At 43.2% G+C, this 12,270-nt stretch overlaps 1 protein-coding gene across 1 annotated transcript in view; it reads right to left on the bottom strand.

Moving 5' to 3' along the window:
• Positions 1 to 702: 702 nt before the first annotated feature.
• The window catches only part of gas6 (growth arrest-specific 6), a 15,953-nt gene continuing 4,385 nt past the window's right edge, over positions 703 to 12,270 (bottom strand). Inside the window, exons 5-15 of the mRNA XM_034679698.1 lie at positions 8,646 to 8,768; positions 7,580 to 7,699; positions 6,893 to 7,015; positions 5,998 to 6,119; positions 5,721 to 5,839; positions 4,676 to 4,865; positions 4,418 to 4,582; positions 4,162 to 4,330; positions 3,649 to 3,788; positions 3,368 to 3,569; positions 703 to 2,824 (exon numbers count right to left, since the gene is read on the bottom strand). Coding sequence (XP_034535589.1) covers positions 2,673 to 2,824; positions 3,368 to 3,569; positions 3,649 to 3,788; positions 4,162 to 4,330; positions 4,418 to 4,582; positions 4,676 to 4,865; positions 5,721 to 5,839; positions 5,998 to 6,119; positions 6,893 to 7,015; positions 7,580 to 7,699; positions 8,646 to 8,768 — 1,625 coding nt within the window. The 3' untranslated portion in view covers positions 703 to 2,672. The remainder of the gene's footprint in view (positions 2,825 to 3,367; positions 3,570 to 3,648; positions 3,789 to 4,161; positions 4,331 to 4,417; positions 4,583 to 4,675; positions 4,866 to 5,720; positions 5,840 to 5,997; positions 6,120 to 6,892; positions 7,016 to 7,579; positions 7,700 to 8,645; positions 8,769 to 12,270) is intronic.

Below are 12,270 nucleotides of genomic sequence, written 5' to 3'. Positions count from 1 at the left end.
AAAAAGGAACATTATTTAAATTGATGAACATCCTTCAGATGTTCTTTGAATATTTCAGTCAAAACCTTGTCTGTTACCTAAAGAATATTATTAAAACAGCAGCTGATTGCCAAAGACAAAATGTTCTTCTTTCATTAAGTTTAAAAAGGAACATTATTTAAATCAATAAACATCCTTCAGATGTTGTTTGAACATTTCAGTCAAAACCTTGTCTGTCACATAAAGAATAGTATCAAAACATCAGCCGAATGCCAAAGACAAGATGTTTTTTCTTTCATTAATAGTTAAAAAAAAGGAACATTATTTAAATTGATGAACATCCTTAAGATGCTCTTTGAATATTACACTCAAAATCTTGTCTTGAAACATAATCAGAACTTATAGTGAATGTTAGCCAATGTGGTGAGAACATTCCCTGCTAGCTAGGTTAACTGTTAGACCTGGTGTTTCTACATTTTCACCTTTATGTGACTGTGAACGTTATTAAAAATCTCCTGTTTGTCAATAAAAGTTAAATTTATGAGCATAAAACTCTTAAAATCAGTTCAATGAAAGTGCTACTGTTATGTATGTAACATTTCCTCACCATTTCGTAACTGTTATCAGTAAATAGAGCCTTGTCAATAATCTAATAAAAGTATGGTACAGATATAAATCGCTGTACATGAACCTGTTTTAAGAGAAGGAACAACATGCCACACATGGAGCAACACTCATGAAGTTTATCTTTAACATATAACCACACAGCATACAAAAGCATTCTTTTTGAAAATACATTTTTACTCTATGATGTTCATACAACTGCTTTTATTTTTGTTCTTAAATAGGATTCTCACTGCTGAGAGAAGTTGAAACTCAAAGGCAGACTTCTCTCAGCAGTCTACATGTACTGGCAGTTAAAGTGAAAAATAAAAACTACAGTTCAATATACAACACATAATAAAAACAAACAATAACTCGTCAAGCTCTATATTCTGGCATTCATTCATCAGAAAGTTAGAAACGATACACAACAGAGGGAAGTAAAGTAACACTGGAGCCCTTTGGCATTCTCAATCACAATGCTCCTCGACATTCTTTGTTTTTATTGTTTTGATTTTGCTTAGCACCTATAAATCAAATTATAAACTGAGTCATTAAAAGGTTGTTATTTTGATACCTGGAAATTGCTCTCACAGTTTCATAATTTCCATTTCAGTATAACAATCATGAGTTTGGCGCTCAATCTTTTTTCAAAGAAGCAGATGAAGTTGAGAGACTCCGGTTTGACTTTGGATAAACTTAAAATGTGCAGAAACCTCGATGAGCATAAGGTAGTGTTTGTTTTCTGTCTTCTACAAAGCATTGTACAGTCACGTTATTTACATATTCAGTATATTACAGCGCACTCTTTTACTCTCAGTAGCTTGTGTGGTGCGTTTGATGCAGTGCTCACTGTCTCTCCTTCGTGGAGAGGGCCCCTTCCCGTTGTCCCTGTGCTTCTGTGGCTTATTGATCAGATTGCTTTGTGGCAGGTTTTTATCTGTGAGTCTGTGATTCTGAGGGGAAGAAGGGGCTTTTTGTGACGAGATTAGTGATGAAAGATTATTTAGAATCAGGGTGACAGTCAGTTGTTCACAAGATTGTTATACTACACAGATGAATGCATAGTGTGCTTGCTGCAGCGAGTACAAGGTTTTATTGGGGCAAGCGTTAGCTGGGTTTGTGTGTTACAGTACTGCACCTTTGTGAAATGGTTCACCTGTTTGAAGGGAAGCTGTATTAAGTTTGGGTTTGTTGTTCTTTGGAGGCACATGGTTCAGTTTTACAGTTGCAGGCAGACATGGAGTGCTGCTTAAATCAAAAGGACATCAATAATTGAAAAATTGTCTTCTCACGCAGTCCATTTCTTCCTGCAACAATGTGCAAGTTTTTTAATTTTCCAGAACACAAAGCTGTGTCTGATACCACGCCTCCCTGCTACAGATAAGGAGAGGATTCAGCTTATTAGGGAAAAATAATATTGCTAAAATCTTAAGCCAACCCTTAAGTCAGTACTCAAGAAGATCTGAGCTCATGTTCCCACAATTTCTCTATGTAGAGTAGCTGATGTCAGGCTACCTTTCTGGTCCCTTTTAAGTCATTTACAGGATTCAATATAAGCACTTGATTATTTCAAGCTTTGTGAGCATGGCCATACTGAAGGTGAGCTGGATGGAAGCAGCAAGAATGCAGCTTTGCATATACACCTCCAGTCAGATCTGCATTTAAGCACAGGATACCGGATGTTTAATAGGCTGACTAAAGACCAACACACATTGACACTGATCTTGATAAGGCCCTGTGTGTTCTTATGGGCTAACAAGGCTGTGATACATGGGCAGTTTTTGAGGCAATGTTGAGCAGCATTTATTCCCATATCTTCTGCCTAGCAGAGGTGTTGGTCATTGGATGATTTACAGTACGGTGAAATTCCCTGCTATATGCCTCTCGGCAGCAGTATCATCTCAGTACAAAGACAGGGTCCTGGGCTAAGGCTCCAGCTGCACCACGATACCAGGTCCAGCTCTATTTTAAAAAAAATCCCAATCTAAAACATGTCCTCCCTGGTCAAGCTTTCAGAAATATGTTGGAAATTATCCCCATTGCCTCAATGAACTGCTAATGGATCAGTTTTGGCAGACTGATTGCTGTCACTGCAGAGAGTCCAGCAGGGGGCAGGAGTGTGAGCGGATGTCATTGTGTTTGTGGATGGCCTGGTCCAAGTCCAGGGACCGTCCGTTGACACTGACCTCCATACAGCCACTGTAAAAGGCCGACACCAGTGTGGACACCAGAGGAACATCTGAGGGAGAGAAATGTCAACACAGAAATTAAGCAAGATGAACTGCGTAGGAGCTTAGTACAAAAAATCTGTGTTCAGGGAACTGTGTCCTTCAGCAACAAATGGAAACATGGAAACTATCATCAAGGTGTTGACACAAGAGGAAGAGACTAAATCCTTGTTGTGTTATGTTTCCAGTTTAGACATTATCAGAGCTCTATCTGGCTGAGACTCATCGGCCAGTCCCGGCAGACGTGACGGTTACAGATCAGTGTTGTGGTTTGTTATAAACAGTAAGTCAAACACTCATAACTGGTGGGAATTAAGAATAATCAGCAGACATTAAGTACAATCTGAGAGGGATTAGAGCTGAGGAGATCTTTAGGTCATGTCATCAATCATCATCAAGTAGTTATGGGATTAAAAATCTTAAATGACTTCATTTATTTTTCTGGCAGCTTAAGATTTTTCTGCCTCTTCTCCCTCAGAGGTGTTCACAGTCCTCTTAATTATTTCTGCTGCACCCTGTTTTAATAAATGTGTTCATAAAGTGTGTGTCCTCACCAGGTATGCCTCCTATAAAGGTGCTGGACTGTGACAAGAGCTCAACAGGAACTTCAGCATCTTCGCTTCGTCCAGGCAGGCCGTCAACCAGCAGCATGGTTTGGTTACTTGAGACGGTCACCTTGATTTCATGACTCTCACCATCACAGAGGGGCGCAGGTGCACTGGCAATGATGACATCATCTACAGACACCAAAATGAACTGGAGAGACACACACAAAAGGTCAACTCTGAGGTCAAATGTAGAGTGACAGAAACAAGGTAAGCTTTTAAACACTCACATCTCTCCATTCATCTGTATTGGGATTATAGTCTGCCAAAGCGATGGAGAGAGGGACTCTGTCCTGGTAAACGAGTGCAAACAGCACTCCCATTGCGGAGGTTGGACGCAGGATAAACTGGACACTCAGATTCTGTGATTCTGAAGAGAGAGAGAGAGAACAGCCGGTCATGAACTTCTTTGATAAACACAGATGAGTCAAACTGTTGACAAAAGAGTAGGCCATGAATGAGGCCGACTAAGTGTAAACCCAAACAAATTAAACATTGACTGATGGATTCAGGAAGAAGCACGTTGAGGCAGTTGCATCACCCAAACCCCACCGTGCCTAACACACACAAATACACACACACACACACGCACACACACACACACACACACACACACACACACACACACACACACACACACACACACACACACACACACACACACACACACACACACACACACACACACACACACACACACACACACACACACACACACACACACAGAGAGAAACAAAGTGTACCGTAGCTGATGTTGAAGAGAGCAAAGCCTGTGCCAGGGTAATACGCTCCAGGAGCCTCCATGCTGAAACACTGCATGTTGTCGTTGGAGCGAATGGTTTCCTGTATGGATGTATCTTCACCCGTCAACCACTTCCACTCCTTCATGCAGCCGTCGAGACGTGGGTTCACCTACGTCATACACACACCAGTTGAGAAATGGAAAGAACATCTCATTTTGGTACACACTTAAGAACAAGTACACATAAATAACCGCACCTGATTGACGAGGCCGTCCTCCTTGAAAGGGACTCCTCCCACGGTGAGGTTGAGCTCATGCATCCCCTTCTTTAGAGTGAACAGATCACCGTTTACTGCAATCTTCATCACGGCCTCTCTGTCGATCTTAATCACCAGGCTCCGCCCCTGCTCCTCCACCGAAATCTGAGACGTAAACAAGACATCTTAGGAACGTCTTATTAGCTAACGAAGCTAATGTTTGCAGTTTTTTGACTGATGGGGACAGAAACCTCCAACCTTTCTCCACTGTCCGTCATTGACGAGAGGCCCGCTGCTGGTGACCCTGCTGACTGTACCGTACTTCAACTGCAGCTCTAACTTCCCATGATGCATTGCCAGCACAATCCAGGAGCTGTTAAGGTGACCTCCAGCGAAGAAGATCACCCCCTCGTGGTCGTAGGTGCGGAAGTCAAACTCTGCTGAAAAGCTGCAAGATAGAAATATGGGAGGATAAATTAGCACTAGAAAAACAGTGAAGTGACCAAGACGGTCTTATCTGCTCTCCTCTTGGCAGTTCAACAAAGAGGCTGGCATGTTTCCAGCTGATACAAAGATTATTTTTAGAAATAGGCAGAACAATTTCTCAGAGTGACTACTTATGGTAAAAAACATGTCCCTCTCAGACGCTGAACAAAGTCCTCCTCTGGGTTGGGATTTAACCTTTAAGGGACTGCTGAGTGCTTAATTATTTATGGGCTGCTCGCTGAAAATCACAGACACAACTGATGCTCTTTGACGTGCTTCAAATCAACTCATTGTAAGTGATTCTAATTCTCTGTATTGTTGTTTTTTAATGAAATTAAACTAAGAAACAGTTTTGAGTCTCATGCGATATCTTCAGAGAGAGAATATGCCGCCTTTTGTGAAGTTAAGGTGTTAACTTCAATTTGGGAGTAGGACCACACCTTAACCACACCCTCAACCACCCGACAAGCTAACTTAAACGTAGCCAACCTACTCCAACTGTTTGTCTGTGGTTCTTCAACCCACCCTCCCTCACCTTTCTCTACTCCACTTAACCTTTTTCCTTATCCCCTTCTACTCGACTTGTGCTCGCTTCTTCTATACCCTTGTCTACTTCCAGGTACAGCCTGGGGTCAAGATCAGCTCTGGCAGGATAATGCTGAGATGGAACCCCCATCCTGAGTCTCCTTCTGCTGGGCCCCACTACGCATAAATAATTCATTAAATCTTCAAACTTATATCCTTGTGTGGCATGGTCCTTGCTAGTGAATTCCGGATTAAAGCAGTTCTTAGTGTTGAGGATGGAAAGATAACACACCCAGTCTGAATCTTGCGGCGGTAACGCAGCCTCACCACTGGCACACCGCTGAACATGCGACCGAGATACAGGGAGCGTGAGTTCCTCTTCAGAGACGGTGTCATGCAGGGAGTCAGAGGCTGTAAAACAAAGACAGAGAACAAGCTGGAGATGATGCATGCTGCTGCTTCATCACGAGTATTTCTGCAGATTAATAACCTTTAGGTGTTTCTAATTCCTACTCTTAAGAAACAAAAGTGAAAGCTGAACTAAGATCACCACAGTTCATGTATTTCACCTTACAGCTCCTGAGGTCCTGGCCCAACTTCATGGCCTGACGACCATCACAGAAGCAACGGAAACTCCCTGGAGTGTTCAGACATTCCTCTGCACACACACCTGACTCACACTCATCCACATCTGACAGGTGACCGCAGGTGGGAGAGATCAGACAGAAGGAGAGATGAAAGTCGTGAGATGCATGGAAAGAGTTACACAGAATGGAGGAGTGGGGCTCAACATGAACTCCCAGCATTTTAAAAAACATCAGTTTCGCAAGCATGTAAAAAAACTATCAGACGACTTTCTTGTCAACATGTCGAGGAATGCAAACAACACTCGAGTCAAGTGGTCTTTGACGTTTGCTGGGTGGTATCTCCCGGCTCTGTTCACAACCTTACATGGCCGTGAGAATAGATTTAACTCTCAGAGGAGGAACACTGAGGTTATGAAAAGTCTGGTTTCCACGGCAAAGGAAAACAGTTCAAATGAAAGATTTATCTTTTTAGATATCAAACCCGGCGGTCTGTTCCGCCCTCACTGAGCAGAAATGCTGAGTGGATATTAACTGATGCTTCATGCTTTGAATGAAGTGAGATAAAATTCATATCCGTATACTTAGAGCTCTTCCATATTTTATGTTTAGGCTCCACAACTACTTGATGATTAAGCGTTTGGCTGTAAATGTACATCACAAAGCCTCTGTGGTAATAAAATGAATCTAAAGTTCCTGAGCTCCGTCTGCAGGCACAGAGACGGTGACCTGTCACCTACTTTGGATACCAAATTGCTCCAAATGTCTTTGCATTCCTTTCCTGACCCCACAGCACAGCTGCATCGAGTCCTGCTGCGGCTGAAGCTGCTCTTCAGTCACTTCTCATGATGTGCGTTTGTGCACATTAACACGCACTTACCGACACAGCTTTTGGTTTCGTTGTCGTAGGCATAGCCGACATCGCACAGGCAATCGTAGCCGCCCTCGTTGTTCTCACAGTGCGCAGTTCCGCACACGCTCGGGTCCTCACACTCGTCCACATCTGAAAGAGACAAACTGTGGTCAGCTGGGAAGGACAAAATCTGGACCAAGGAGAGTGAGATTAACACGTCAGCTGGAAGGACGTGAACTGAGACGGTTACTTTACTTATTAGTGTGAGACAAAGACAGAAATCTAAATCACTTGGCTCCTTGAGTCCCAAAAATATATGAAATTAAAATAAAGCAGCTTCAAAGTTAAGTCTATGGACTTATAATTCATCTGTGTAATGTATGTACAGCATAGTGCAGCATCTCGTATGAGCATTTAAATAAACATAAACACTATGGTCCCTCTCTTAAAGGCAGTGTCACTAAATGAAGGATGTCTTTTCTGTGAGCATGCACATGTTGCGATGGATGTGTAACACAGAAGGATCTGTGCATACTCATGTTTTCACATATTATTAATGCTCAGTTAGCATTATGGAAGGAGACTCACACTGGAACACTACAAGAACCACAAACCATCAAAACTCTCAGATTCAGAGTCCTTCCAAACTCAGTCAAACAAAGTGTTGTGTGTCGGCTGTAAACACTCGATCACAATCTTCAGTCCGTGGCTCACCGTCACACATGTGGCGTCCCACCAACATGTAGCCCTGGCGACAGGAGCAACGGTAACTGCCCATGGTGTTGTTGCACTCGTGGTCACACCCTCCGTTTTCCTTGCTGCACTCGTCGACATCTGCAAACAGGGAGGGCGGTGTGGTCAACGTGAGTACAGGGAAAATCACCATCATGGGATGTGAGCAGCGTTATGTAGTTTGGCTGGTGTTGAGATTTCCAGCAGAACTTCAGGATCACTTTGAGGAAGTCTGAAATCTTAATTGCTGCAGTAAAAAAAAAAAAAGTGCACTTAAATGTTCTGTGAATGATTACTTTGTCAAAGCGCTCACACATAACTGACACACTATGTCACTGCAGCTGAGTGTTGCAGCTGAGGGTTTGGAGGAAAGTGGAAAAGGCTTCGTCCGAGTCAAACTGAATCTGGTTTCCTCTCACAGTCAGGTGGCAGGATGAGTCACAGTGGAAATGTGTGGAATGGTAGCGGTGCCATAAATCAGGGAAACGTGTTCCCCTCTCCCTCAGTGCTTGTGTATACATTATGTGGGCTTTCAGCTCCTGTGTGCACACACAGCGTTTGTTACATTTCTTCTAAAAAAGGGACATCCCTGCTTTAACTTTCGCTTCTTTTTCCGAGGAGATGGAACCCTTGTCCCGTTTCTATAAACAGCAACTAGCTGTGACCTCTAAAAGAGACAATCAGATTCCCGTACATGCAGTTCATATTGACTTGACACTCTATTAACACATCATTAACAACAGCAGCAGCAGTTTGATGTCAAAGAGGCATGCTAGCAATGACACTTGCAGCTGTAAGATAATATTGAAACAGAAAGACAAGAAGAAGAGATGCAAGGACGAAATAAACAACTTAAAACATGACCAATAAAGGTGATGGGAAGCAGGAAGTCTCTATCAGAGGCTGGGATGGGGCGTGACTGTCCGAACCAAGGTCAGAGAGACTATAAAAACCACCCAGACGCTGGAAATGACACTGAGTGACGGTGCAAAAAAAAGCACAGTCAAACATTGCAGCCTCCCTGTTTTTCTCACAGTGATGACAGTACCTGTCTCACACGTGGCCCCGGTCCAGCCCGTGAAACAGTGGCACAAGAAGTCGCCCTTTTTGTCCTCGCAGCGCACTGTACCTCTGGCGTAACACGGGGAAGGTGAGCACTGGTCTGGAATATCTGTCAGGGGGAAAGACAAAAACAGAGACAGACAAAGTAGAGTATTTATCGCTTTAATACGAACTCTGTAAAGTGGATGAGTATGGTGAGTGTAACTGAATCCTTATATCAGACAGAGGAAGGGCATCTCTTGTGTTCTGCATATCAGGAGTTCAATATAAATAGACTAATGCTGGCTAAGCTCTTCTGTCAGAGATGCCCTAATTCCATCTTTGCCAGCATACCTGTCCTCTGCCTCACAAAAAAACAACATCAGATGGAAATTCAACTCTCTGTTCTTCTTCTTGTTCAGCCAATCTTTCACTTAGAAATAATCACTTGAGCTTTCTCTTTCACTGCAGGTTTGTGTTAGTGCGCACATGTGTAACTCTTTTCTCTCCCCACTCAGTTTCCTTTTCCCAAGCTGTGTTTTTGACTTCTCGACAAGTCTGGGCATGTTTGCTGGAGCAGGGAGAGAAAAGGACAGTGGAAGACAGGAAAAAATGAGGGGAACAGGAGGGAGATAAGCCCACATGTGAAACACGAAGCAAGCTGGTTCATACTCTATGAGTAAAAGTTTCAGCTTTTTGAGGGATACGAACATTTATCACATTATCACTCTGAGTTTTGGCACGTCTGCACCGACAACATGCTAACTCTGTCTGCAACTAAACCACCCACGAGTGCTGCACAGTAACGCCAACAGCATGTTCTAGCTGTGAAAAGCTTAACGTGTGGAGATACAGACAAGTTCTGATTACATGAAACATCAAAATCCTAAATGAACACATATTTATGGAGCATTTGTATCCGTTTTTTTATAGTTGCAATATTTTCGCAATCATTAGAAGTTGTTGAGACCCAAACAAATGTAGACGATTAATTTTTCATGGCAACAAAAATGCACTTTTATCCATTTATCAGAGAGTTAACTGTGTCAGAGGATTAATAACAATATACTCCACATGTTGAAGAAATCACAATCAAAACAAATGTTATCCTCAGACTCTTTCCAAACAGAGCCGGTCTAGACCGTACTCTATGTTCTATTATTAACAAAGACCCAACATCAAGACAGGATAAGATCCAGTCCCATCTTACAGACAGGACTCAGTCTGATCTCATCTTAATCCACCATGAGCAGAGCACTTTGCAGCATTTAGCAAGTTACAGTGGCAAGGACAAACTTCCTTTAACAGGCAGAAACCTCCAGCAGGACCAGACTCATGTTAGACACACATCTGCTGAGACCGTGTTGGAGAGAGACATAGGGGGAGATGAAGAGAGAGAGAGATGATAGTGGTGAGATGGATAGTAGTAGTTGTAGCAGCTGGAGTCTGGCACGTCCACAGCAGCAGAGATCCAGAGGAACCTATGAGACAAGGGAGCTCAGGGACTCCAGTAAGGTCTATGGATAGTAACTTTAATAGGACAGGGAGAGTTAAAGTAAGAGACAGGCAGATAGAGGAGAGAGAGAGAGGCAAAGACAGGATCCCAGTGTGTCAGTTCCCCCAGCAGTCTAACCCGGGACTTCCACCAGATCTGTAACCCTAACGTAGTGGATCCAGTGGGAGTTAACACATTGACTAGAATAGAAACCTATCAGATCCTGGTGCTGTGACGGATCGGATATGGACCGGACACGGATCCGGTGGAGCTTGGCCATAAGCCTATAGCAGTGTAACTAAGAGCAGGTCCAAGCTCTAACTATAAGCTTTATCAAAAAGGAAAGTTTGAAGCCTACTCTTAAAAGTAGAGATGGTGTCATCTACCAGACAGGGTGCCTCCCGCACCCTGATTGGTAGATGACTATAAAGGAAAGGTGCCTGAAAACTGAAGATTCAACCTCCCATACTACTTTTAGAGACTTTAGGTGCCTCTGTTTTTTTGGCAAACAATTACACCAAAGTTTTGAAGATTAGAAAATGCTTGAAAGCATGAAATGTGCAGCATCACGCCTGAACTTTAGCCTCCTGCTTGTTTGTTTTTCCCAAGGTGACTTCTGTGAGTTTATATTCAAAATATTAATCTCCTAAACGTGAGCCATTTAACAGGCAGAAACCTCCTGCAGGACCAGACTCATGTGCTGAGGCCGTGCTGGAGAGAGGGATCGAGGGAGGTGAAGAGAGAGAAAGAGAGAGGATAGTGGTGCAATAAAGCATATCGTGAGCTCAAAGTTCTTGAGAGAAGCTTTCAACTGAGACTTTTTGTTGAAAATACACAACCGGCACCTGAGCAGGTCAAAACCAGGAGGAGGTAAAAGGTATGATTTGTCCACAAGAGGTGCCATAAGTCACACCGACTGAAAGTTCCTCCCAGAAGAACTTGTGCTCTGTCTTTTTGGTGACTGCAGAGAGGTGCACAATGTGTAAGAGTCTAATCAAGACACTTTAGAGACAGTGATGAGGAGAGAAAAGCAGCTGTAAAACTCAAAATATTGGCATCAGTGGTAGCTCTTTAGAGCTTTCTTCTAAAAGGGTGTGAATCAGACAAATTTCACAGCTCCTTGTTTCAGATTACAATGCAGTCTATGAGCATGCAAGGATAACAGCATGAGCTCTGCTTGTTTCCTCTACTAAGAATGTTAGAGGTCCCTTGACAGAACATTAAAAGTTAATTTCATTGAATAAAACACACCATCCGGACTGAAGCATTGATGGTTTGTATAAGCTCTCTTAAGTCTAAAGAGCAGCAACTCTTTCTGGCACAACTTTATGCTAGAGACAAGGTGAATCTGAGTAAAATGCCAAAGAACAGAAACATTAAACTCTACCAGCTGTGCTCACAAGAAAAATCAGCTTTTAGTTTGTGCAAATACAAAGCCAGTATCTCTGACAGTTGCTGCAGTATTTATTATACCATAAGAAATCAGTAAAGTTTGATAAATGGAATTTGTGCTTTGTCATGATCTGGATGAAAAGCAGGGCAGGAGACAAATGGGCAGAGATTTGAGCCAGAGAGAGATAAGATGGAGAGGTGGTGAGACAGATAGGGTGTGCTGACGGATAAAGAAGAGAAAAAAGAGCTGCCGTGCCATGATGCTGCAGCTGAGTCATGGAAACCCCCCCTCGAGGCTCCTCGGCCAATAGCAACGAAGCCGGTCGCTCCTTGTATCCTGATGCAGCAGAAATCCTGTGCTCCACTCACGTCAAACTATTCAGCCACGTCACGAAGGAGCTGGTGCAGAGAGCGAGTGAGAGAGCGAGTGACGATGGAGGGGTGTGTCGCTCATTCACCAATGTGCAGCATCACTAAAGCAGAGTGCTGCAATGTTACTCATGGATACCTGGGCATACGCACAAATCTCAGACTCACGCCTCTTCAAAGTCACCGGTCAGGGGTTTTGACACTGAAATATCTGCCCTAGAGAAGCCTCAGATCTTCAGCAGCTGATCATCATCCTCTTTTCTCTCTGTCTGATGATGCAGAGCAGTGATACTGCAGTGCAGTCTCACCCTGCACTACAATCATCTGCCTCTCTCTGGATGAAACAAGAGCTACATTTTCACATGAGCAGAAAGAG

This window comes from Notolabrus celidotus, chromosome 3 (assembly GCF_009762535.1).
Source record: "Notolabrus celidotus isolate fNotCel1 chromosome 3, fNotCel1.pri, whole genome shotgun sequence".
Taxonomy (NCBI): Eukaryota; Metazoa; Chordata; class Actinopteri; order Labriformes; family Labridae; genus Notolabrus; species Notolabrus celidotus.
Note: the sequence above shows the minus strand (reverse complement) of the source record. Positions and strands in the feature narration are given on the sequence as shown.